General features: G+C 44.8%; 1 protein-coding gene across 3 annotated transcripts in view; it reads left to right on the plus strand.

Annotated features, from left to right (window-relative positions):
• HEATR5A (HEAT repeat containing 5A) overlaps window positions 1-23,461 on the plus strand; it is a 102,794-nt gene extending 79,333 nt beyond the window's left edge. For 2 of the 3 annotated variants that reach the window (XM_084791784.1, XM_084791785.1), the window contains exons 28-36: window positions 2,844-3,066; window positions 5,372-5,620; window positions 6,910-7,037; window positions 9,754-9,901; window positions 10,647-10,919; window positions 13,570-13,794; window positions 17,390-17,544; window positions 19,639-19,852; window positions 21,312-23,461. In XM_084791784.1, coding sequence (XP_084647910.1) covers window positions 2,844-3,066; window positions 5,372-5,620; window positions 6,910-7,037; window positions 9,754-9,901; window positions 10,647-10,919; window positions 13,570-13,794; window positions 17,390-17,544; window positions 19,639-19,852; window positions 21,312-21,616 — 1,920 coding nt within the window. In that variant the 3' untranslated portion in view covers window positions 21,617-23,461. Of the gene's footprint in view, window positions 1-2,843; window positions 3,067-5,371; window positions 5,621-6,909; window positions 7,038-9,753; window positions 9,902-10,646; window positions 10,920-13,569; window positions 13,823-15,419; window positions 16,279-17,389; window positions 17,545-19,638; window positions 19,853-21,311 lie in introns of those variants that run through there. The other variant, XM_084791786.1, reaches the window with a different exon arrangement.
• Window positions 23,462-23,858: the final 397 nt, after the last annotated feature.

Below are 23,858 nucleotides of genomic sequence, written 5' to 3' on the forward strand. Positions count from 1 at the left end.
ACAATTATACAATAAGCCTTGTCAGGGAAGTTTTTGTTAGTCTGTAGTTGTTTGCCTAGGTTTGAACCCAGATCCTTTGACATGGTAGGGAAGGCCTCCCCCTGTGAGCCACACCCTAAGCGTGGAGTTTTTGAGGCAGGGTCCTCCCAGGTAGCTGAGGCTGGCAACGGAATTTGATTCCCCTCCCTCTACCTCAAGTGCTGAGACCACCAGCTCTGTCAGCATGCTAAGTAGTAGTCCATTTTCAAGGTAAACTAAAGAGTTCTAAATGAGATTTATTTGAGTACTAATTGATATTGGCCATGCAGTCTAAAGAGCCAAGCGGGAGCAGTTATGAGTTAAAGAAACAGCATCATAGCCAATGAAAACAAACTTCTATTGACTGAAGATGTATGCATTTGCTTATGTGTACTTTGATTTTTTTTTAAGATTTTTATTTATTACATATACATGCCAGAAGAGGGCACCAGATCTCATCATAGATGACTATGAGCCATCAAGTGGTGCTGGGAATCGAACTCAGGACCTCTGGAAGAACAACCAGTGCTCTTAACCTCTGAGCCATCTCTCTAGCCCAAAAAGTTAAATTTATGTAATGTGTCTGTGTTTATGCATGTGTGTACAGGCACACACATGCATACCATGACATTCATATGGAGGACAGAGGACAACATGCGAGAGTTGGTTCTCTCTTACCAAGTAAGTTCCTAGGGCCTAACCCAGGTCTTCAGACTGGGCAGCAAGCACCTTTACCTGCTGAGCCAGCTCACAAGCCCTACTTGAATATTTGTAATGTTTTTTCTTAGAAGGACTTTTAAATAAGTAATAGTCATTTTCTTAAAATCAATATTTGGGACTCAAGAGCTGGCTGGTGGTTAAGCGTGCTTGCTGCTCTTCTAGAGGAACCAAGTTCCTAGTATCCAAAGAAGAAAGACCAAAGAAGAGAAGGAAGGAAGGAAAAAAGAAGGAAGTGGTAGGATGGGTCAGTGGGTAAAGGCTCTTGCTCTATGAGCTCGGCGTCCTGGGTTTGGTCTCTGGAACCCGTGGGAAGGTGGAAGGAGAGAATCACCCTGACAGAGCTGTCTGCTGACCTCCACACTCTCATCATTGCGTACTCACACACATGTAATGCATACACACATGGTAACAGTAAATAGAATTCTTTTTCACTTTTTTATTCTTGAGATTATAATATAATTACATTTCTCCCTTTCCTTCAAATCCTCCCATGTACCCCTGTCCACTGTACTTCAGATTCGTGGCCTCTTCTTTCATAATTGTTATTGTATGCATATATATATATTTGTATGTATATATTCCCAAAATATAACCTAGTGGATCTATATAATGGCCTTGTACATGTGTTTTCAGGGCTAACCATTTGGCACTGGACAAACTATCGGTGTGCTCTTCCTTGAGGAGAACCACCTCTCCCTCTCCAGCTTTCCTCAGTTGCCTAGAGAGTTTTAAGTTTTAAAAAAAAATTTTTTTTTTTACATAAAACTTTGTATTCACATGGTATTATTTGAAGTCTAAATCTCCTTGTTTTTTCATTAGACTTAGTGGCTTCTCTTAGGTTTTTCCAAGATCAAGACTGATCAGCATAACCTATATAATAGAGGCCCGTAACCCCAGCCCTGGAGCCAGATATGTTTAGGATTCACAATTAGGGGTAAAAGTCTTAGAAGTGGGAGGTGACAGGTATCCCATAGTCAAGCATATTAGCATACCTGTGGTAACGCATTGTGTATTCATACTGTGCTACATATAGAAACAATTAAATTGGTCCAATTTTGCCATTATTTTGACTTAACACAATGAACATATTTCAGGGTTTTTGTTTGTCTTGTCTCAAGACAGGTTTTTTTATGTTGTGGAGTTGCAGGTAAGTGAGAACGCGTGTCAAGCGCCACGGTAACTGGCTTACCATTCTTTAGCTCATGAGTCTAGTTACATAAACATTTTTAAGTGGCTAGGTGGAAATTTTAATAGCATATTTTCAGTACTCAGAGTTCACTTGAGAAATGGCTGTCTGCAGCCACATGGTGAGGTGGATTCCTTGGTTAACCTAGAGTGCTGTTGTCCGCAGCTGTCATGGCTGCTGAAACACATAGTAGCAGGATGTTTACCACTGTGTATTATCTGCAAGACACCTCAGGGAAGGTTTTTTTATGATTTACTTACTTCATTATTTCATGTGTATGAATGTTTTACCGGCATGTGTTTGTGTACACTGCATGTGTGCCTGGTGCCTGGGGAGGCCAGAATAAGGTATCAGTCATCCTGAGCTGGAGTTACAAGTGGGTGCAAGCTCCCATGCGGGTGCTGGGAATGGAGCCCAAGTTCTCTGCCACAGCAGCCCGTGCTCTTAACTGCAAAGCCAACCCTCTGCCTCAGAGAGTCTAATCTGTCTATTGTCTGTGTTTATACGTACTTGCCTCTTTTAAAAATCATTTTAACAGTTTATTTTTATTAGTTTTGCATGCGTGTGTGTGTGTGTGTGTGTGTGTGTGTGTCTTTTGAGTGTGTGCTGCCGATGCATCGTGGGTGATGTGGATGCCCCAAGAGGGAATGGACTTGCTGGTAACTCACCCACCCCCACGAGAGTTATGGGCAGTGTCGAGCCACCTAAGTGAGTGTTGGGAACTGAACTCACACTCTGGTAGAGCCGCAGTATGTGCACTTAACTGCAGAGCCAGCTCTCCAGCCCACCTGCCTTCTAGACACCACAGAGCGTTTTAAGTTCGGTATTCTCAAAGGCAAGCCTGTGTCTTCAGGAAAGCATAAAACTGTTTTGTTCCGTCAGACACGAGGTTTTTCTTCTACTTGTAAACTTTTAACAGGTCTACATAATTGCTGTGCAAAGACATAAAAACCACAAGCAAACCCTGAAGCCTGCTGTTGGTTCAGAAGACAGTGTGAGAAGCGTGTCCCCTCCAGCTGGTGGTCTTCTTGACTTGGTCTGCACAGACCTGGGCACACTGAGCAGGCTCTGGCTGGCTGCGCTTCAGGATTTTGCTCTCTTAACTTTGCCTGCAGAGTTTGCCTCCCAGCTTCCTGTTGAAGGTAAGGAGGTAAAGTAAGTTAATTCCTAGAGTGATAGTAACTTCTAGTCCAAGATTTCTCCTGTAGTACGTGGTGTTCAGCTGAAACACTTTCCCCCAGAACAATTTTTTTTTTATGCTGGTATAAGCAGCTAAGAGTTGCATTAGTGCAGACAGTCAGAAATTTTTAATTCCCTAGGTCACAGCCATCTGTCCTCACAGACAGGGTATTGCCTCATGCCTCTCCAGAGTAGCTTTAATATCTAATGCGCTCACCAACATGTTTCTTCTCACCTACCAACCTAAGCTATTGTTGATCCGGTGTCGGGACTGGATTGAAGGAGCGCACCACTGCCACCGGCCACAGTTGGTTTTAAGTCATTCCATGGTTAACTTACTAACTGGGATGGGCAGGAGGCTTGGTTAGCAAAGTGCTAGCCTTGTGTGCACGGGGCCTTGAGTTCAATTTTAAGAATCCACATAATGGGTAAAGGCACTTGACATGAAGCTGAGTTCAGTGCCTGAGACCCACATAAGAAAGGCGAGAAGTGCCACCTGAAAATGGCCTGACCTCCCCAGGCGTGGTGGCCCACACCTTTGATCCCAGCACTCGGGAAGCAGAGGCAGCCATATTGCTGTGGGTTTGAGGCCAGCCTGGTCTACGAAGCAAGTCCAGGACAGTCAAGGCTACACAGGGAAACTCTGTCTGGGGGGGGAAGTGGGCTGACCCCTCCATGCCCCCTCCACAGAGAACAATAAATAAGCAAACAAGTAAAACTTTTAAGAAAAAAGGTATTAGCCTTACTAGTTATCTTCTTTTGGGTTGTTTTGTTTTTTGTTTTTATTTTCTATTTTTTGTTGTTAATCTTGTGTGTGTGTGTGTGTGTGTGTGTGTGTGTATGATTTGTATGGGGCAGACACCATGGCCCCTGCATTGGAGTAGAGGGCAACCTCAAGTGTTGACGCGTTCCTCACCTTCCCCCTGGCAAGTTAACCTATAAGGTATGGGGAATTCCCCTGACGCCCATAGGAGCCCTGGTGTCGGGAGAAGCACTAAGAAAGCCAGGGTTACACACACAGGGTCCTCTCCTCAGTGGAGGAGACAAAAATACCTGTTTTCCCACCCACGACACAGGAAGTGGATTTTGCTAATGACCTAGTGAGCTGTTTGCTCTCTGTGGAGGTGGACCTCGTCCAGATTCTCCAGAATAGTTATCCGAGACTCTTCCCTCCCTAGATCACTACCCATCCCTAGGAGAGGTGTCACGTGCTTCATGGCCTGCTGGCCTCTATGCTGTTGTTCAGAGACCGCACTAGATTCTAGGGCTCTCAGCTTTAGAGCCCGCCTTCATGGTCACACGGACCTCATGGAGGCGTCTCTGTGTCGGCACACCTGGGATTGGACTGATTGGGCTGACTGTTGCCTGGAGACATTTTCCCAAATCGTAGTGTGTGTGGTTTTTGGTTTGGTTTGGTTTTTTGAAACAGGGTTTCTCTGTGTAGCCGTGGCTGTCCTGGACTCACTTTGTAGACCAGACTGGCCTCAAACTCACAGAGATCCACCTGCCTCTGCCTCTCCAGTGCTGAGATTAAAGTGTACGCCACCACAGACCGGCACCACATTCTTTAAATTTTTTTGAGTGGTGTGTTTTGTTTTGTTTTCTTTCAGTGTGTGGGGGGCGGGGGGGGGGGGGGGGGGAGGGAAAGAAAACTAACACATCCTGGTCCCTTCTCTCTTGTTTCTGAGACTTGGTTTCATGTAGCTTAGGTGGCCTCAACTCTGTTTACAGCTGAAACTGACCTTGAATTCGCTCCAGGTCTTCCCCTCCCCAATCAGATTGTGGACACCTGTAAATTACCCTGTGACCCCACAGCGGGACTCTCAGGAGAAATCAATCATTAGTAACAGAGTATTGACAGCATAGCAACATGTACAAATGTCCAGAATGCAGGGCTAAGTGAGATGAGAGACAGACAGACAGACAGACAGACCATACAGAAGGTGCAGAATGTCAAGCCCAAGATGACAGAGTTCATATGTGCTCATAAAAATCAGAAAGCCCACCCGGGCCACCAGGCCTTTAATCCTCAGGAGGCAGAGGCAGGTGCACAGACAAAGGCAGCCTGGGCTACACGGAGAAACCCTCTCTAGAAAAAAACAAAAATAAATAAATAAATAAATAAATCAGAAAGCCCTTCCCTCAGCTGGGGGCCTGCCTAGAAGGGTTACAATTTCCAAACCTGATTAGCAACAGTCTTTACCAGTGAAGGAGAAGGCACACTGGAAGGGGATGTCTTCATGCCTACTGACTGGTCCCTCTCCATAGGAGGTGCTTTCTACACGGCGGAGACCAGTGAGAAGGCAAAGCTGCACTACCACAGCTCCTGGGCACTCATCCTCCATGCTGCGGCCCTGTGGCTCACCAGCACAGGCTTTGCTGACCCAGATGAAGGAGCTACCAATCTCTCCAGGCCTGTAACCCCAACTTCCATGGGTCAGGGCTCTTCGTCGTCGTCTGGGGCTGCCGTGAAGTCCCCCGAGGACGTCTACGCTGACAGGTTCCATCTGATTTTAGGTCAGCAGGAGCTTACAGAGCTACGGGACTATCCTTGAGTTGAGCCGCTCTATTTGCTGGCTCTTAGTGACATCATTCATCAGTCTAGAGTCCGATTATAAGTTGGCTTTAGTATCAAGTTGATAAATTACAGAAAATATAGGAGACGTTTGCTCTTTTTTTTTTTTTTTTTTTTTTTTTTGGTTGGTGGGAGAAGGGGGTTGTTTTGAGATCTCAGTATGGAGCCCAGGCCAGCCTGGAACTCTTGCCTTATCCCCCAAGTCTGAGATTACAGGAAGATGCCACCATCTAGCTCTGCATAGAATTTTGTTTGTTTTATGTATATGTACATGTGCTGCCTTGTGTGTACATGTGAGTATAGGTGCCCATTCAAGCCAGAAGAAGGCTTTGGGTCCCCTGGACCTGGAGTTCCAGGCAATTGTGCCCTGCCAGGTAGGCACTGGGAACTGAACTCGGGTCTGCTGGAAGAGTTGTGTGTGCACTTAACCACTGAGCGGTCTCTCTAGTACTTCACGGTTTTAAAAAGATGTTTAGTGATTCTACAAATGTTCTGAATTTCTCTGTATATACATTTAACATACATGAATGTGCTGACATGTTTTCAGTGGTTGTTCTAAACAAGTGCAGATTTTAAGAATATGTCCGGTGCCTTTTTTTTTTTTTTTTAAGAAAGTCAGGAGGCTGGAGAGCTGGCCCTAAAGTTCAGAGCTGTTGATGCTCTTCCAGAGGCTCTGAGTTCAGTTCCAGTATGACATGAGGTGGCTCGTGTCACTTGTAACTTCCGCTCTAAGGAGTAACACACAGTTTTTTTCATTTTAAATTTTATTTTGTTTTTCTATGTGTCTGGTGTTTTGCTTACATGTTTATCTACCCACCACTTAACATGCTTTATGCCCACAGATGTCAGATCCCCTGAAACTGGAGTTATAGTCAGTTGTGAGCTACCATGTAGATGCTGAGAATCGAACCCAGGTCCTCTGGAAAAGCAGCACGTGTTCATTAGCCACTGAGCCATTTCTTCAGCCCCTAAACTTATTTTTAATTAAAAAAAAGAAGCTGGGCAGTGGTGACACACACCTTTAATCTCATTACTAGGGAGGCAGAGGCAGGTGGATCTCTGAGTTTGGGGCCAGCCTGATCTACAGAGAGAGTTACACACACACACACACACACACAATCTAAACCTGTATTATTGTTTATTGTGCTGTCTTTGCTAAGTCTCTCACAGTAGACTCATCAGCAGTCTGAACTAGGAATCTCAAGAAGCCTCTTCTTTTTGCCTCTCCCAGGAATCAGTGTAGAGTTCCTCTGTTCCCTGCGTGCAGACGCAACCATGGAGAGCATCGCGGCCTGTCTGCACGCACTGCAGGCCCTTCTCGATGTCCCTTGGCCCAGATCTAGAATTGGCAGTGATCAGGTGATGTATCAAAGCACAGAAGTATGTTCAGGTCACTACAGTGAATAGAACTGAGCAGAGATCACAAAAGAAAAGGATAGTTCCTCTGACAGCCATGTTGTTCTCTGCCTTCCACGGTTGCCTTGTTCAGCACAGTAGCTGTCGGTTCCATGTGGCGATCAGTCCTTTTCTGTTTCTGGAACCCCAGACTTTGTGGTCATCCCTATTGTATTGCATTGCCCCCAACAGACTCTGTAATTGGTGTATTCTGCTGTCCGTTACCAAATATTCCCATCATGTGGGTTCTCCTCCCGGCCTTCAGTCTGGCTGTGCTAAAAGGATTACTCTGGAATGCAGCAGCTGCCCAAGCTTCCCCAGGGGTAAATAGCTGTTAGGCAGGCCTGCTTAGCAACACATACTGTCTGTCTTGTTACCGTTGACTCAGGTTTGAAGGTAAATGGATGCTATGATTTTTGTGCTCTTACTTAATTAGTACTATCATTAATTAGGCTTAAAGCATGAGTTGAGGTTTGGGTTTTTTTTCCCACGGGGGGCGGGGAGAGGAGGGGGTGGGCAGCATGGGAGGGTGGTGTTCAGGACAGTGTTTCCCTGTGTAATAGCCCTGGCTGACTATCCTGGACTCACTTTTTAGACCAGGCTGGCCTTGAACTCACAGATATCTGCCTGCCTCTGCTTCCCGAGTGCTGGGATTACAGGCATGTACCATCAAACCTGGCTCATGAGTTGAGTTTTTATCTGTGTGGATTGAACTTGACTAAATTATAAACTTTTATATATTGTAATATATATACATTATAATATATTGGGTGTGTGTGTGTAGATTATAGATTGGGTGGATTTTTTCAAAACCAGGTATCACTAAGTATCTCTGAATGTCCTGGAACCCACTCTGTAAACCAGGCAGGCTGGCCTCAAACTCACAGAGATCTGTCTCTGCCCCCCAATCCTGGTATTAAAGGCATGCGCCACCACCTCTTAGCTATAAATAAAATCTTAAGGACAGAAAAGGGAAAAGGGAATAGAGCTTCACCAAGGTATTTTAAATATCTACTTTAGTATTACTTCTCCTTCATTTAAAAAAATTTTTTTTATTATGTATACAGTGTTCTGCCTACATGTACACCTGCAGGCCAGAAGAGGGCATCAGATCATATTATAGATGGTTGTGAGCCACCGTGTGGTTGCTGGGAACTATACTCAGGACCTCTGAGGAGCAGTCAGTGCCCTTAACCTCTGAGCCATCTCTCCATCCCCTTCATTCTTTATTATTACAGGAAATTTTAATATTCATCTTAGAATCTACATGTCAGCCTTTGGTTATGTCTCTAATATCATTTCAGACATGGATGAAAATGATCTTTTATCATAGTCACCTCTCTAAGAAATGTTCTGAAATTGGTTTAAATGTTACCTATGTATTTTTATTTGTACATATACTTTGTCTGCATGTCCATCTGCAACCAGAAGATGGCATCAGGCAGTTATGAGCTGCCGTGTGGGTACTGGGAATTGAACTCCAGACCTTTGGAAGAGCAGTGAGTGCTCTTAACCACCGAGCCATCTCTCCAGCCCCTTTGTTTGTTTGTTTGTTTTGGTTTTTCAAGACAGGGTCTCTCTGTGTTAGCCTTGGTTGACCTGGACTCACTTTGTAGACCAGGCTGGCCTCAAACTCACAGCATTCCATCTGCCTCTGCCTCCCGAGTGCTGGGATTAAAAGCGTGCACCACCAAGCCTGGATACTTATGTATTTTTATGTATACTTGGTTTAAATGTTACAAGCCAGGCATGGTGATACACACCTGAAATTCTAGTTTTTTGGGACACATAGGAGGATCAGGAGTTCAAGGCCAGGCAGGGCTATGTAAGACTGTCTCAGAGCCAACAGAAGTTTTGCTATACCTTTATTGCTCAGATAATAAGCTTATATTAAAAAAAAAAAAGAATTTATGGGCCGGAGAGATGGCTCAGAGGTTAAGAGCATCAACTGCTCTTCCAGAGGTCCTAAAATCAGTTCCCAGTAAGCAATCACAAGGTGGCTCACAATCATGTATAATGTGATCTGGTGCCCTCTTCTGGCCTGCAGGCAGAGCACTGTAAACATAATAATAAATAAATCTTTTAAAAAAATTATTAGCCAGGCACACACCTTTAGTCCCAGCACTCGGGAGGCAGAGGCAGGTGGATCTCTGTGAGTTCAAGGCCAGCCTGGTCTACAAAGTGAGTCCAAGACAGCCAATGCTACACAGCCAAACCCTGTCTCGGGGGAAAAAAAAAGAATTAATTAAATTCTGTCCGAATTTTGCCATGACATTTAACATTGGTTCTTATTTATTTATTGATTGATTGATTGATTGATTGATTGTTCATTATTCTGCCTGCATGCCAAAGAGGGCACCAGATCTATGTTGTGAGCCGCCATGTGGTTTCTGGGAATTGAACTCAGGACCTTTGGAAGAACAGCCAGTGTTCTTAACCTCTGAGCCATCTCTCCAGCCCTAGTTCTTTGGTTTTTTGAAACAGGGTTTCTCTATAGCCTTGGCTGTCCTGGAACTCACAGTGATCCACCTACCTCTGCCTCCTGAGTGCCCCGCTTAACATTGTTATTTTTATACACACACACATACACACACACACACACACACACACACACACACACACACACACACACACCAAAAAGTGTAATTTTCAATAGTGTCCACTCCTTGTTTTCTGACAGGACTTGGGTATTGAATTGCTGAACGTACTACACCGAGTCATTTTGACCAGAGAGTCACCAGCCATTCAGCTGGCTTCACTTGAAGTGGTGAGACAGATTATCTGTGCAGCTCAAGAACATGTGAAGGAAAAAAGACGAAGTGCAGAAGGTAAACATTAGCTCTTAAATGATGCAGTAAGCATCTCTTTTTGTTCCAGTTCTGGAAATCAAATACTTCTATATACTGGGCAAGCACTAGAGCACCAGACACTGGACACACTGCACCGCAGCATCGTTGTTATTGCTCAGTGTAGCTGTGCAGTCTTGATACTGTTGTAACTGGGGCAAATGGAAACATGTACATAAAAAGTAAAATAAGAGCTGAGCGTGGTAGCTCACACTTTTATTCCCAGTACTTGGCAAGCAAAGGCAGGTGGATCACTGTGAGATCAAGGCCAGCTTGCTCTACAAAGTGAGTCCAGGACAGCCAAGACTACACAGAGAAACCCTATCTCAAAAAAAAAAAAAAAAGTAAAATGCGGAGGTGGGCAGTGTGGTGGGGGGCAGTTGTGGAGCTCAAGAACCTGGGTTCTGATCTTTGTGCCTAGTCACTGTCAGTCTTTAAAACGACAGAGTTGCTGTCAGATTTTCCTTTATAATAGCAAGGAGAGAAATTTAATCTGGCACTGTTTTAAGTCTGAAAAAATTACAAGACTGTTTTAATCCATTGTCATGAGACGCTATAGTGAAGGCAACCATTTTAACTTGAGAACTGCATTTTTCTTTAGCTTTTCACCCCTAAAACGTTAGCCACTAAATGCATTGTCTATACCAGAAATGAATTAAATTGCCATCTACTTGAAGCCAAGGAAGCAGCCAAGTACCTCTTAAGCACCGTTCCCTCTGTCTTCTAGTTGATGATGGAGCCTCTGAAAAGGAAACCCTGCCAGAGTTTGGCGAAGGAAAGGACACAGGAGGACTTGTACCTGGAAAGTCTTTGGTCTTTGCAACCCTGGAGCTCTGTGTCTGCATCCTCGTTAGACAACTCCCAGAACTAAACCCTAAGCTGACAGGTGGCCCACGAGTAACGTCTTCAAAGCCGCAGACCCTGCCAGAGGAGGGCAGTAGACTGGTCGCCGCCGCCTTGGTCATCCTTGCTGAGCTTCCTGCAGTGTGCTCTCCTGAAGGTACGTGGTGCAGCACACATGACCTTAGAGCAGCGGTGCTCAGCCTTGCTAATGCTGCGTGCGTGTGGCCCTTTAGTGCAGCTCCTCCAGTCATGAGGGCCTGTAGCTGACAGTATTTAAGTCAACAGTGCTTGGGTGTTTTTTCAGTGTACAATTTGGTGGATAGTTCTGACGCTGTGATGACAAATCTGTCATGGTGCCCTTTTCTGTTGCAAGCCAAATCCATTCAATTCTTTCAAATAGCTTTTAGGGCTCACTTAGGCTCCACCATACCCAACGCATCCACCGCATCCCAGAAGGCTTCCTGCTAACCCTGTTATTTGCAGTTGTTCATATGCTTTCTGTGAGCTTAAATGACCTAATTCTGGGTCAGGGAGACTCGCTCTGCTACCACCTGTGTGTTGGTCAGAAAACAGCTTTTTGAGATTCGCTTCTTCCTACTGTTTGAAGGCAGTTTCTCTGTCATTTCTGTCACTGTAGTGCATCCTATGGGTAGCTGATCTGCAAGCTTCCAGATGATTCTGCCTCCCATCTCGCCATAGGGATGCTGGGATCACAGAGATGTTCACTCTACCCAGCATTTGTTATGGTTATGGTTCCAGACTTCTACAGCAAACACTGCACTGAGCCAGCTTTTTAAATTACTTTTTTTCCCTTCAGAGTTCAACTTCAGTCTCACCTTATCAGAAAAACGTTTTCCTAGAAACCTACCTATAATTAATTTTGTTTGTTCGTGTACATACACTATTTCTGCATGAAGAATTATGTAAAAGTATGGTTTTTTTTCAATGCCTGCCCTAGCTCCCAATTAATGACACGGAGACCTATTATATTTATTAAAAGCTTCAGGCACTATAGCTGGGCAGATACTGAGTTTTCTAACCCTACTTTACTTGCCTGGTGTCATTCTCATCCACATGGCCTGTTACCTGCCATTTTAGTGGTGCCCTGTTCCTTCTCCATCTGTATCCTCATGAAGATTCACTCTCTCTGGTCCCCACCTGAGACCCTCTCCCTAGGATCGAAAGTCTCCCCTTAACTCTCCTGCCCAGCTATTGGCTGTTCATTTTTTCTTAAGCAATCAGAAGTGATGGGGAACAAAGTTTACAACATATGAAGACAGGAGATGCTTCATGATGACAGTGCCAACATCTGGGCTGTAACCAGATCTCAGGGTACAGAAATCAGCATTTGAATATACAGTACACAAAAATCCTCCAGCAGATCTATAGCTTTCTCCATCGTGTAAATACGTTATATGTAACTATTACCTATAAAAGATAAATATTTATGCAGATGTAGCTTATTTCCTATTAAAAATAGGTATTCTGTACAAAATGTAGCACAGGAGCTGAGAAGATGGTTCCATTTGTAAAGTGCCCACCATGCAAGCATGATGCCTGGGTTTAGGTCACCAGAACCCACATAAAAGCTGAGCGCGGCAGTGTGCAACTGTAACTCCAGTGCTGCAGTAGAGCGTGGCAGTGTGGGACTGTAACTCCAGTGCTGCGGTAGAGCGTTGCAGTGTGCATCCGTAACTCCAGTGCTGCGGTAGAGCGTTGCAGTGTGCGACTGTAACTCCAGTGCTGCGGTAGAGCGTTGCAGTGTGCGACTGTAACTCCAGTGCTGCGGTAGAGCGTGGCAGTGTGCATCCGTAACTCCAGTGCTGCGGTAGAGCGTTGCAGTGTGCATCCGTAACTCCAGTGCTGCGGTAGAGCGTTGCAGTGTGCATCCGTAACTCCAGTGCTGCGGTAGAGCGTGGCAGTGTGCATCCGTAACTCCAGTGCTGCGGTAGAGCGTGGCAATGTGCATCCGTAACTCCAGTGCTGCGGTATAGGGAAAAGCAAAAAACAGGAGAGCTCATGAGGCAGCGTCCTGCCAGAGGATGAGCTCCAGGCTCAGTGAGAAACCGTCTCAGAAAATAAGGTGGAGTCTGTGTGCACACATACACACAGAGAGAAAGGGTAAGGGGTTGGGGGGGACACCTGTACATATCACACACACTAAAAGTATTTTTTTACTGTCACACAGTATTGGTAAAGATGCTTTCCACCAAACCTGACAACCAGAGTTCAGTCCCAGAACCAGCATCATAGGAGGAGAGAGCTAATCCCTGCAAGCTGTCCTCTGGCTTCCACATGTACACCGTGCTGTGTGGGCATCCCTACACAAAATAAGTAAATAGGAAAGCTGTCTTATTTTAAAGCTCCAGGACACATAGGAACTTCACAGTCGATAAATGTGTATTTGTGTTAATATTTCTTGACTGTGATGCAGACTATCTTATTTTTAGCCTACTGACTTTAAGCTTCATTTTGAATAAAAACTGCAATTCTTTGTTTGCATACACTGTTTTATACTAAGAGTAGCACAGAAAGTAATTTATTATTAGAGAATTAGGGTTAAAAAATATATGAGTAATAGCCAGCAAAATTAAATTGCTATTTTAGTCTCTTCACATATTTTGTTGTTATTGTTGTTTTCTGAAACTGTAATGGTCAGTGTGAGCCATCATGTGCATGCTGGGAATTGAACCCAAGCCCTCTGCAAGAGCAACAAATGCTTTTAACTGATGAGCTGTCTCCAGACCTCCTTGATGACTTTAGAAAGCATACATGCTGAAATACAGCATTTCAATTTTATCTTTCAGGAAGCATCTCAATTCTCCCTACTATATTGTACCTCGCAATTGGCGTCCTCAGAGAAACTGCTGTGAAGTTACCTGGGGGCCAGTTATCCTCAACAGTCACAGCTTCCCTGCAGGCTCTGAAAGGAATCTTAACCTCCCCCATGGCCCGAGCAGAAAAGAGCCACGAAGCTTGGACCAGCCTCCTCCAAAGTGCTTTAGCAACTGTGCTCGACTGTTGGAGTCCAGGTCAGGAGGACTGTTCAGAGGTTCTAAAGTGAGAGGATGGTGTTTGTTTTCTCTTTTGTCTTTTAGGCTAAGCTAATCAGTTCATCATCTTTGGTAGTCTCACCTAGAAAAGACTGCAGATATGTGACGTGTTCAGATATAGTCTTCTTTGTCCTATTTATAATTGGCATGCTTCACTCAATTTGAGTGTGTGCAACAAGAAGAGGACCAAAATCAAGATGGGAAGAGACTCAAGAGAATGCAATCCCAGAAGCCTAAGAAAGAAAGTCATGCCTTAAAAAAAAGAGGGGTAGTAATGCAAGCCCTTAGTCCCAGCACTTGGGAGGCAGAGGCAGGGGGATCTCCGTGAGGTCGAGGCCAGCCTGGTCTACAGAGCAAGTTCCAGGACAGCCAGAGCCGTTACACACAGAAACTTTGTCTTGAAAAACCAAAAAAAAGAAAGTCATGCCTTTAAAAAAAGAGGGATGGTGAGCTGGAGAGATGGCTCAGAGGTTAAGAGCACTCACTGTCTGCTCTTCCAGAGGTCCTGAGTTCAATTCCCAGCAACCACAAGGTGGCTCACAACCATCTGTAATGTGATATAATGCCCTCTTCTGGTATAGAGATGTACATGCAAATAGAGTACTCAAACACAATAAATAAAAAAAATAAGAAGAGGGATGGTGGTGCAAGCCCTTAGTCCGAGCACTTGAGAGGCAGAGGCAGGCGAGTCTCTTGAGTTCGAAGCCAGCCCTGACTACAGAATGAGTTCCAAGGCAGCCAGGGCTGTAGAGGGGGGAGGGGGATCAGTGGAGTTGGAATTACCAGTGAATAGAACAGCAGGATGAAAACTAATTTACAACACACTTGACTGTTAATCTCGGCCAGGAGAAGAGCAGGAAGAGGAGGTAAAGATGGATGCCTGTTGGTTTTATGTTCTCTGTCATAACAAACTTTCCTTTCATCTCAGACACACAAATAGTGTCTGGTCTCAGTTGTGTATCAAGCCAGGACATGAACGTTAGACCAACTATTAACATAAATTAATAGGAGCTGTTCATAAAAGATGAAATGTTTGCAGAGTGACACCTCTCAGCTGGGCCTAATGCTGCCTGTCATCCCAAGGCTTGGCAGTGACTTAAAACCTCAGTGACTCAAAACAAGAAAACAAGTCAGGAGGGGGGTGGGGGGGTGGGGGGGTGGGGGGTGGATCGCTGTGTGTTCGAGGCCAGCCTGGTCTACAGAGTCTAGGACAGCTAAGGCTACACAGAGAAACCCTGTCTCGAAAACAGAAAAGCATTTATTATGTATTAGTTCTGGGGCCCAGGGCTTAGCCTCTCAGGAAGTTGCTGCTAGGACATTGGCCAGGGCTGCAGCCAGAGGACTGGATTCCAAGATGACTCAGGCAGACAGCTGTTGGCAAGAGGCCTGTTCTTTCCTGCGTGAGCCTTACAAGATACCTACTGCTAAACAGACTTCTTATCCACTCTCAATAAATAAAGGGACAGTAAAGGAGTTTTAGGAGAAATAGGAAAAGGACTCAGGAGACATTAATCTTAATGAAATTTTTAAAATATTTTTCCTAATTTAACTAGATGAGTGTGTTGCAGTTTCAACTGCTCTGAATAACTAAATTAACTTTGCAGGGGATGAAATGGTAGACCCCTGGATGCTGGTACATTCTCTGGAGTCACACCGTCTGCTTTCCTGACTTGGTGTTGCTTGGGCAAATGAACAGATTTCTGTTTCTTCCACATGAAACATTGCTGCCAGATTAAATGTCTGCCCAGTACAGAGTAGTCAGAGCACTGCTGTGTGCTTCACGTGGTTACCCATGGCTACCAGTGTGCCAACTCACCTGGAAACGATTCAGATGGTGCCTGATAGATTCCACTCATCCCCAGAATGCCCTTTGACTGCATCACCCCTCTCAGGTGACAGACCTCAAGACTCTATCCACCCAGTGTCAGTTATCCTGGGTCACTGTGGCGTTTTGAGTGTTTTCCCTGAGATGAGTGTGATGTGGCCCAGGCTGACGTTGAGTTCTGTTGCCAAGGACTGCCTTGAATGCCAAGCTCTCCAGCCCAGCGTCCTAGGTGTTGAGATTGCAGGCTTGAGCCACCACATCCTGCTTGCTGTGGTTTTGATGTGTTCCTATAAGCATGGACCTTGTTACTAGCTGACCCTAATTTCTTTATCTGATCCCCACTTTATAGTGAAGTTATATCCTCATTGCCTAAGAGGGCTGCCTGGCATGTGTTTCAAGTACTTATTGCATTGATAGGACTGATGCTGCTGTTTCTACATGTCATTTGTTTACAAGTAACAGCCATTTAGTGGGCTAGGTCACAGCTGATAGAGTACTTGTGTAAAGTTCACAGAGCCCTGGGTTCTGTCCCAGAACTGCATACACTCAGGAGCTGCAGGCAAAGAAGGTCATCAACAGCCACATGGCAACTTGGAGGCTAGCCCAGAAAGTTGGAGGCTAGCCTAGGCTATGTGAGATCCTAGAGTTTTTTGTTTTGTTTGTTTCTTTTGTTTTGGGTTGGGTGGGGAAGCTGTGGGTTGGGTTTGGTTGGGTTTGTTTTGTTTTTTGGTTTGGTTTTTTGGTTTTTCAAGACAGGGTTTCTCCGTGTAGCAGCTCTGGCTGTCCTGGAACTTACTCTGTAGTCCAGGCTGGCTTTGAACTCACGGAGATCCACCTGCCTCTGCCTCACAAGTGCTAGGATTAAATATATGCACCACCACCACCCTGCTTTTGGTTTGGTTTTTGGTTTTTAAGACAGGGTTTCTCTGTGTAGACTTGGATATCCTGGACTTGCTTTGTAGACCAGGCTGGCCTTGAACTCACCGAGATCCATCTGCCTCTACCTCCCAAGTACTGGGTTGGTTTGGTTTGGTTGCTGTTGTTTGTTGTTTTTGTTTTGTTTTGTTTTGTTTTGAGACAGAGTTTCTCTGTAGCCTTTTGTTTGTTTTTAGTTTTGGTTTAATTTGTTTTTGTTTTTTGTATTTTTGAGATAAGGTTTCTCTGTGTAGCATGGGCTGTCTTGGACTCACTTTTGTAGACTAGGCTGGCCTCAAACTCACAGCAATCTACCTGCCTCTGCCTCTAAGTGCTTGGATTTAAAGGTGTGTGCCACCATGCCCGGCTTGTTTTGTTTTTGAGACAGGGTTTCTCTGTGTAGCCTTGGCTGTCCTGGAACTCTCCGTAGACCAGTCTGGCCTCAAACGCAGAACTCAGATCCACCTGCCTCTGCCTCCAGAGTGTGGGATTAAAAGTGTATGCAACTACCACCTGACCAAAATTACTAGCTTTTCATAGCTACTTCATTAAAAATATTTAATTAGAATATCATCTTGGAAAATGAGGATAGAGCTCAGTGGTAGAGTACTTGCCTGGTACGTGCAAGGTTCAGGCCTCTTGGGTGTGTATAGTAGGGGTGGACTAGCACACATTTGCAGCTTTAAGCACACAAGTGCACACCACCATCTGCTGCCCTCTGGAGTCCTTAAAAGTCATTTTGTCTGTAGCAGAAAAAATGTTGCTAACCAAAATAGAGACACACAGAGACATGAAGCAGTAAATATGAACCTCCTAACGGTCATTTCTCTTCAGTTGATGGAGCGCATCAAGAACTTGATGACATCAGTCTGCTCACTGCCGTCACAGTGTTTATTTTGTCCACCAGTCCAGAAGTGACAACTGTCCCCTGCCTTCAGAAGCGCTGCATTGAGAGATTTAAGGCTGCCCTGGAGAGCCAAGACCCTGTGGTAAGTGTCTCTCAGTGGAGAACTAATCTGGTTAGCCTTTATGATTGCAGTATGTACACTGAATTTTTTTTTGTGATCTTGCTTTCTCCAACAAAAAGTATCCGAAGACTAGTGCTGTGCTTTAGTAGGCAGAGTGATGCCTAGCACACACAGGCCCTGGGTTTGATGCCCAGGTCTGTATGCATCTAGTATGGTAGTGTAGGCCTGTATCCCAGCCCTAGGGACTAGAAGCAAAGATCAGAAATGAGTTTAAGGCCAGCCTAACCTGCATGAGACTTTGTCTTCAAAAACAGAAAGGTGAAAAAATACTAAATTTCCAAATGAGAGCGTCTTAGAATTGTTGTAACTTTGCAGGAGTGGTGGCAGCATCTGTGATGCCTTTGCTGGGGGTGCAAGGGGAGGAGGAACGCCCATGATTCCAAGTGCAGTCCCATCTACATAGGGGCACGGGGAGGAGGGGCGCCCATGATTCCAAGTCCAGTCCCATCTACATAGGACAAGGGGAGGAGGAGCGCCCATGATTCCAAGTCCAGTCCCATCTACATAGGACAAGGGGAGGAGGAGGAGCGCCCATGATTCCAAGTCCAGTCCCATCTACATAGGGGCAAGGGGAGGAGGAGGAGCGCCCATGATTCCAAGTCCAGTCCCATCTACATAGGGGCAAGGGGAGGAGGAGGAGCGCCCATGATTCCAAGTCCAGTCCCATCTACATAGGGTGTTTCAGGCCAACCAAGACTACGTAGTGAAAACTGTCAAAGAGAAACAAGGGACTAGCCAGGCGTGGTGACACATGCCTTTAATCCCAACACTCATGAGGCAGAGGCAGGCAGATTGCTGTGAGTTCGAGGCCAGCCTGGTCTATAAAGCGAATCCAGGACAGCCAAGGCTACACAGAGAAACTCTTGTCTGGAAAAACCTTTTTAAAAAAAAAAAAAGGGAACAAGAGACTAGAAAGATGTCTCAGCAGTTAATAGCACTTCCTACCCTTCAGAGGACCAGAGTTCAGTTTCCAGCACCCACACTGGGTGGCATCCAGCCACCTGGAACTCCAAGCCCAGGTCTGATGCCCTCTTCTAGCCTCGATGGACACTGCACCCATGTGCCCACATCCACGCACATAAGCATAATTAAAAAGAAAATAATTAGCCAGGCAGGGGTGGTGTTTGCCTTTAATCCCAGCACTTGGGAGGCAGAGGCAGGCAGATCTCTGAGTTCGAGGCTAGCCTGGTCTACAGAGCGAGTTCCAGGTTAGCCAAGGCTACCCAGAGAAGCCTTATCTCAGGAGATAGTAGTAGTAGTAGTAATAGTAGTAGTAGTAGTAGTAGTAGTAGTAATAATGATGATGATGATGATGATGATGATGATGATGATAATAATGTTATTATTATCATTATTATTATTTATTTTATTATTATTATTAGTGGATTTTCTTTAAAGAAAAAATAAAATAAGGAATAATAGAGGAGATGTTTGTTTTCTCCTGTGTTACAAAATGAATTAGAACCCATATTCAGAAATACTTCTTACTCCAAAGATATAGGAACCAATTCTTTTTGGGGAAAAAAGAGTACTGATGTTCAAAATACTATGGCCATTTAAAGGGTGATTATCCTTTTGTCCAGTTTGTCATTGGCTGCCTTCTCAAGTTGTGTAGTAGGCTCCAAGTGGTGGCTGTGACAAGTGATCCCACATTCTTACTGTGGGACAGATAGAGTCCTTAAAACCTTTAGATCATGACATGATATCAAATGTGTAGAATTTTGCTGTAAAACATTTTCAGAAAACAAAAAATTAATTTCAATTTTGTCTCGATGTTTTTGGTTTGAGTTGTTTTGAGGGTTTGTTTTTCGGAGACTGGGCCAGAGGGAACTGAGCTCCCCGCTGCGCTGTGCTCCTGTGGCCCTCCACTGCTGCAGCCCCTGTTTGTGTCTGCTACCTGCTGGTACTAGGACTTCCAAAACTAAAGAAAACTGGACTACATAGAAAGTCTCTGCTACTCTAACTTCAAAGAGTTTGCAAGAACATTTGCTCTTTGTGTTTATTTGCTCTTGGGGCTTTTTAAATTGACATTTTGTTCTTATCTTACCTGACTAGGTACAAATGAAGGCCTATCAGCTCCTACATTCCATTTTTCAGTATCCAGATCCGGCCATTTCCTACCCGTACATTTATTCCTTAGCATCTTCTATTGTGGAGAAACTGCAGGAAATAGACAAGAGGAAACCTGACGATGCTACCGAGCTGCAGCTCTGTCAAGAAGGACTAAAGCTCTTAGAAGCTCTGGTCACCATTGCCGAGGAACAGCACCGTGAGTGTCAGCACCTCAGTCCTCACTCTCCGGGGCCTGTTTCCCTTTCACTAAAAGGCATTATGAGCCGGCCATGGTGGCACACACCTTTAATCCCAACACTCAGGAGGCAAAGGCAGGCGAATCTCCGTGAGTTCGAGGCCAGCCTGGTCTACAAAACAAGTCCAGGACAGCCAGGGCTACACACAGAGAAACCCTATCTCAAAAAAAGAAAAGAAAAAGGCATTATGAGACGCCATGATGGTGTCTACAAAGTCTAGTTTCTCAAGTGCCTAGGGCAGCAGGATCTCTTGGGGCTAAGGGCTTGTTAGGGTCCTGTTTCAATAACAGCAAACAGAAAAGATTGCCCACAGTGGTGGCTCACTTCTGTAACTCTTGCTGTGGAGACTAAATGATCACCATAAGACAGGGGACTCCCGTGGCGCCCCAACCCTAGATGAAGAGAAACAGGGTTAACAGCTGCTAGGACAGTGCACTTAGGCTCCCTAAAGATGACCCCCAGGTGGTGGTTATACAACAGCAAGTGGTCAGCTCGGGAAAACAGTAACCTGACTCAGCGGGTTGTATTCATGTATTTATTTTTGTATGTACTCATACACACCAATAAAAAGTAGAGACCATGAATTTGAGACAGAGTGAGAGACACGGGAGGGGTTAGAAGGAGGAGGGCGAAATGATGTCAACATAGTAGACATGAAATTTTTAAAATTAGTTTAATTAAAAAAAAAAAGCCAGGCATAGTGGTGCACGCCTTTAATCCCAGTACTTGGGAGGCAGAGGCAAGAGGATTGTTGTGAATTTGAGGCCAGCCTGGTCTACAAAGCGAGTCCAGGACAGCCAAGGCTACACAGAGAAACCCTGTCTTGAAAAGCAAAAAAAAATTTAAATGCCTGGGTGTGGTGGTGCACACCTTAAATCCCAGCGCTCAGGAGGCAGAGGCAGGCAGATCTCTGAGAGTTGCTCTACAAAGTGAGTCCAGGACAGCCAGCGTCTCTGAAACCCTGTCTTGAAAAGCAGAAAAGAAAAAGAGAACTGGAGAGACAGCTCAGTCAATGACATCTTGCCTTTCAAGGGTAAAGGCCTAAATTCAGTCGTCAGAATCCTGTAATCCCACCACTCAGGAGGACAGGGAGTTTCAGTGTCATCCTCAGGGAATTTGGGCTCAGGCTAATCCTAAAAAAAGGTAAAAGCTGTGTACTGTGGTAGTGATGCTTGCTTGTAACCCCAGTGCCAGGGAGTCAGAAACAGGTGAACCCTGGGGCTTCCTTGTCAGCCTAGCCGAGACACACACACACACACACACACACACACACAATGATAAACAGGTATAATGTGGACCCCAGATAGTGGTGATACAGTGCTAAAAGAGAGGAGGGCGGTTTTTGTGAGTGAAGAGTTGACTTGCAGCTCGTCACTTCCTACCTCTGACCTCTGACCTCTGACCTCTGCCCCCCCCCAGGCTCTCAGCTGGTGGCCTGCCTTCTGCCAGTCCTCATTTCCTTCCTCCTGGATGAGAATGCTCTGGGATCAGCAACTTCAGTAATGAGAAGTCTGCATGACTTTGCTTTGCAAAATCTCATGCAGATTGGGCCTCGGTATTCCTCGGTGTTCAAGAGTGTCATGGCTTCTTCCCCAGCCCTGAAAGCCCGGCTGGAGGCTGCTGTAAAGGGAAATCAGGAAAGTGTCCGAGTCGAGCCACCTTCTAAACACACCAAGAACCTGGGGGGGAGCTCCAGTATCCAATTAAAGACTAACTTCCTGTGATGCTGCTCCCTGCAACACTGAGCACCTTAATGTAACACTCAATTGTTTCCTTGCTTTGGAGGCAAAAGTGAAATAAGACACAAGTGCACTTGGAGATCATGTTGTTCCAGTTTCAGGAGTGACAGAAAACTTAACATTCTTGGTAATTTTGGTTTTGTTTTGTTTCCATTTACTAAGAACATGGAACTGTCAGAATTCTTGCCAGGCATTTGAAGAATGTGCCAAAGAGCCAAATTTACTAAGCACTCTGCTGCTTTAAAAACGAAGGGATTTCCTCTAGTGGTCCATATGTTCAGCTCTGACAGATGTCAGATGTTAAGTATCGCTTACACAGTATCCAGTGGCTAATGTAAAATCCTGCCTTATGCACACCTTTAATCCCAGCCCTCTGGGAGGCAGAGGCAGGCGGATCTCTGAGGCTAGTCTGGTCTGCAAAGTGAGTTCAGGACAGCCAAGGCTGCACAGAGAAACCCTGTCTTGAAAAACCAAAATTAATAATTATAATAATAATAATAATAACAAAAAACCACAAAAATCCTGCCATATTCAGTAGTAGTAACAACTTTGATGCATTTCTCCAGCAACATAAATGATTAGAGCAAAGAAGGATGGCACTGCCCTGAGAGACCGAGGCAGGATGATCATCAAATTTCCATGCCAGCCTAGTCTACATAGCAAGTTCCAGGCCAGCTAGGACTACATGATAAGACTGCTCTCAAAAAAGTGATTAACAAACTAACTAATAATAGTAATACCAACAGTGAATAAGTGATTGGAATGCTTTTAAAGAACCAGATCTGGGGCTAGAGAGATGGCTCAGAGGTTAAGAGCACTGCCTGCTTTTTCAAAGGTCCTGAGTTCAATTCTCAGCAACCACATGGTGGCTCACAACCATCTATAATGAGATCTGATGCTCTCTTCTGGTGTATATTCAGGCAAAACACTGTGTACTTAATAAAATAAGTAAATCTTTAAAAAGAAAAAAAGAACTAAATCTAAGGCCAGATGTGGTAGCACCTACCTTTAATCCCAGCACTCAGCAAGGCAGAGGCAAGCAGATTGCTTTGACTTCAAGGCCAGCCTGGTCTACAAAGCCAGTACAGGACAGCCAAGGCTGTACAGAAACTCGTCTTGGGAAAAAAACAAAAACAAAAATAAAAAACCACAATGTATCTAGAACTACCCAACATATAAATGGGCAGCCAGCTTCAGCCCCCTGTGTGGCTGGAGGCTGTGGTCTCTCATAGACCATGCCTACATCTTTTATGTGAGTTTATGCTGAGTTCACACAGGAAGCTTTTATATAGAATAGAACGTCTCTATCCTACTGTTTCTCAGATGGATTTCCTGTTACCTCTGTTCCATTTTGTTTGTTTTTATTTGTGAAAATCATTCATATTGAGAGCTTAATATAGATTCATGTCTATATCGATATGGGATTATATGAATGTCAAATTTAGTATGACGAATTTAGAACTTGAGTGAATACAAATATGTTTTTAACACAGAATGTATTTTAATATAAAAGTATAATGATAAAGTCATACTGGTTGAAAATATTTTTGGCTGTGTTTACGATCACTTTCCCTCCACTTGAGTATTGTACTTCATGAATCGACAACTATGAAAACGATGCAGCTTCCTGCTAAATTTACAAGCTGCAGAGACAGAGGCATGGTCAGGACTGAGAAAGACTGATGAGAGCAGGAGCCACAGGATAGACTCTATTTTATTATGTTTGTATGTAAATACTCTTGTAAAGCATTCAGAGTGGAAGACATTTGGCAAACTCTAACACTACAATCAACTTTTCTATATCACATAAATAAAGCTAATTTTCTTTAATGTTCTTGTATTTTGGAGTATTTCGTCTAGGAAAGATAACCAGTGCCCGCTTTAACTTGGCTCTGGTTCTCAGGAGCATTCTCTGCATGCTTGAGGGTTACCATCTTACAGGACTCTGTGATCCATAGAGTGCTGACCCTTGATCTACAGCATTCTATATGTCTCCTGTACTGTGCATTGTGCCAGACACCACCATATTGATCAAGAAATTGGTCCCTGGCTGGGAGGTGGTGGTGCACGCCTTTAATCCCAGCACTCAGGGAGGTGGCAGGGTAGCCTGGTGTACAGAGTGCGTTCCAGGACAGCCAGGGCTACAGAGAAACCCTGTCTTGAAAAACCAAAAAGCGCTGGGCGTGGTGGCGCACGCCTTTAATCCCAGCCTTTAATCCCAGCACTC

Source organism: Acomys minous, assembly GCF_964271855.1.
Source record: "Acomys minous genome assembly, chromosome: 8".
In the NCBI taxonomy this organism is placed as follows: Eukaryota; Metazoa; Chordata; class Mammalia; order Rodentia; family Muridae; genus Acomys; species Acomys minous.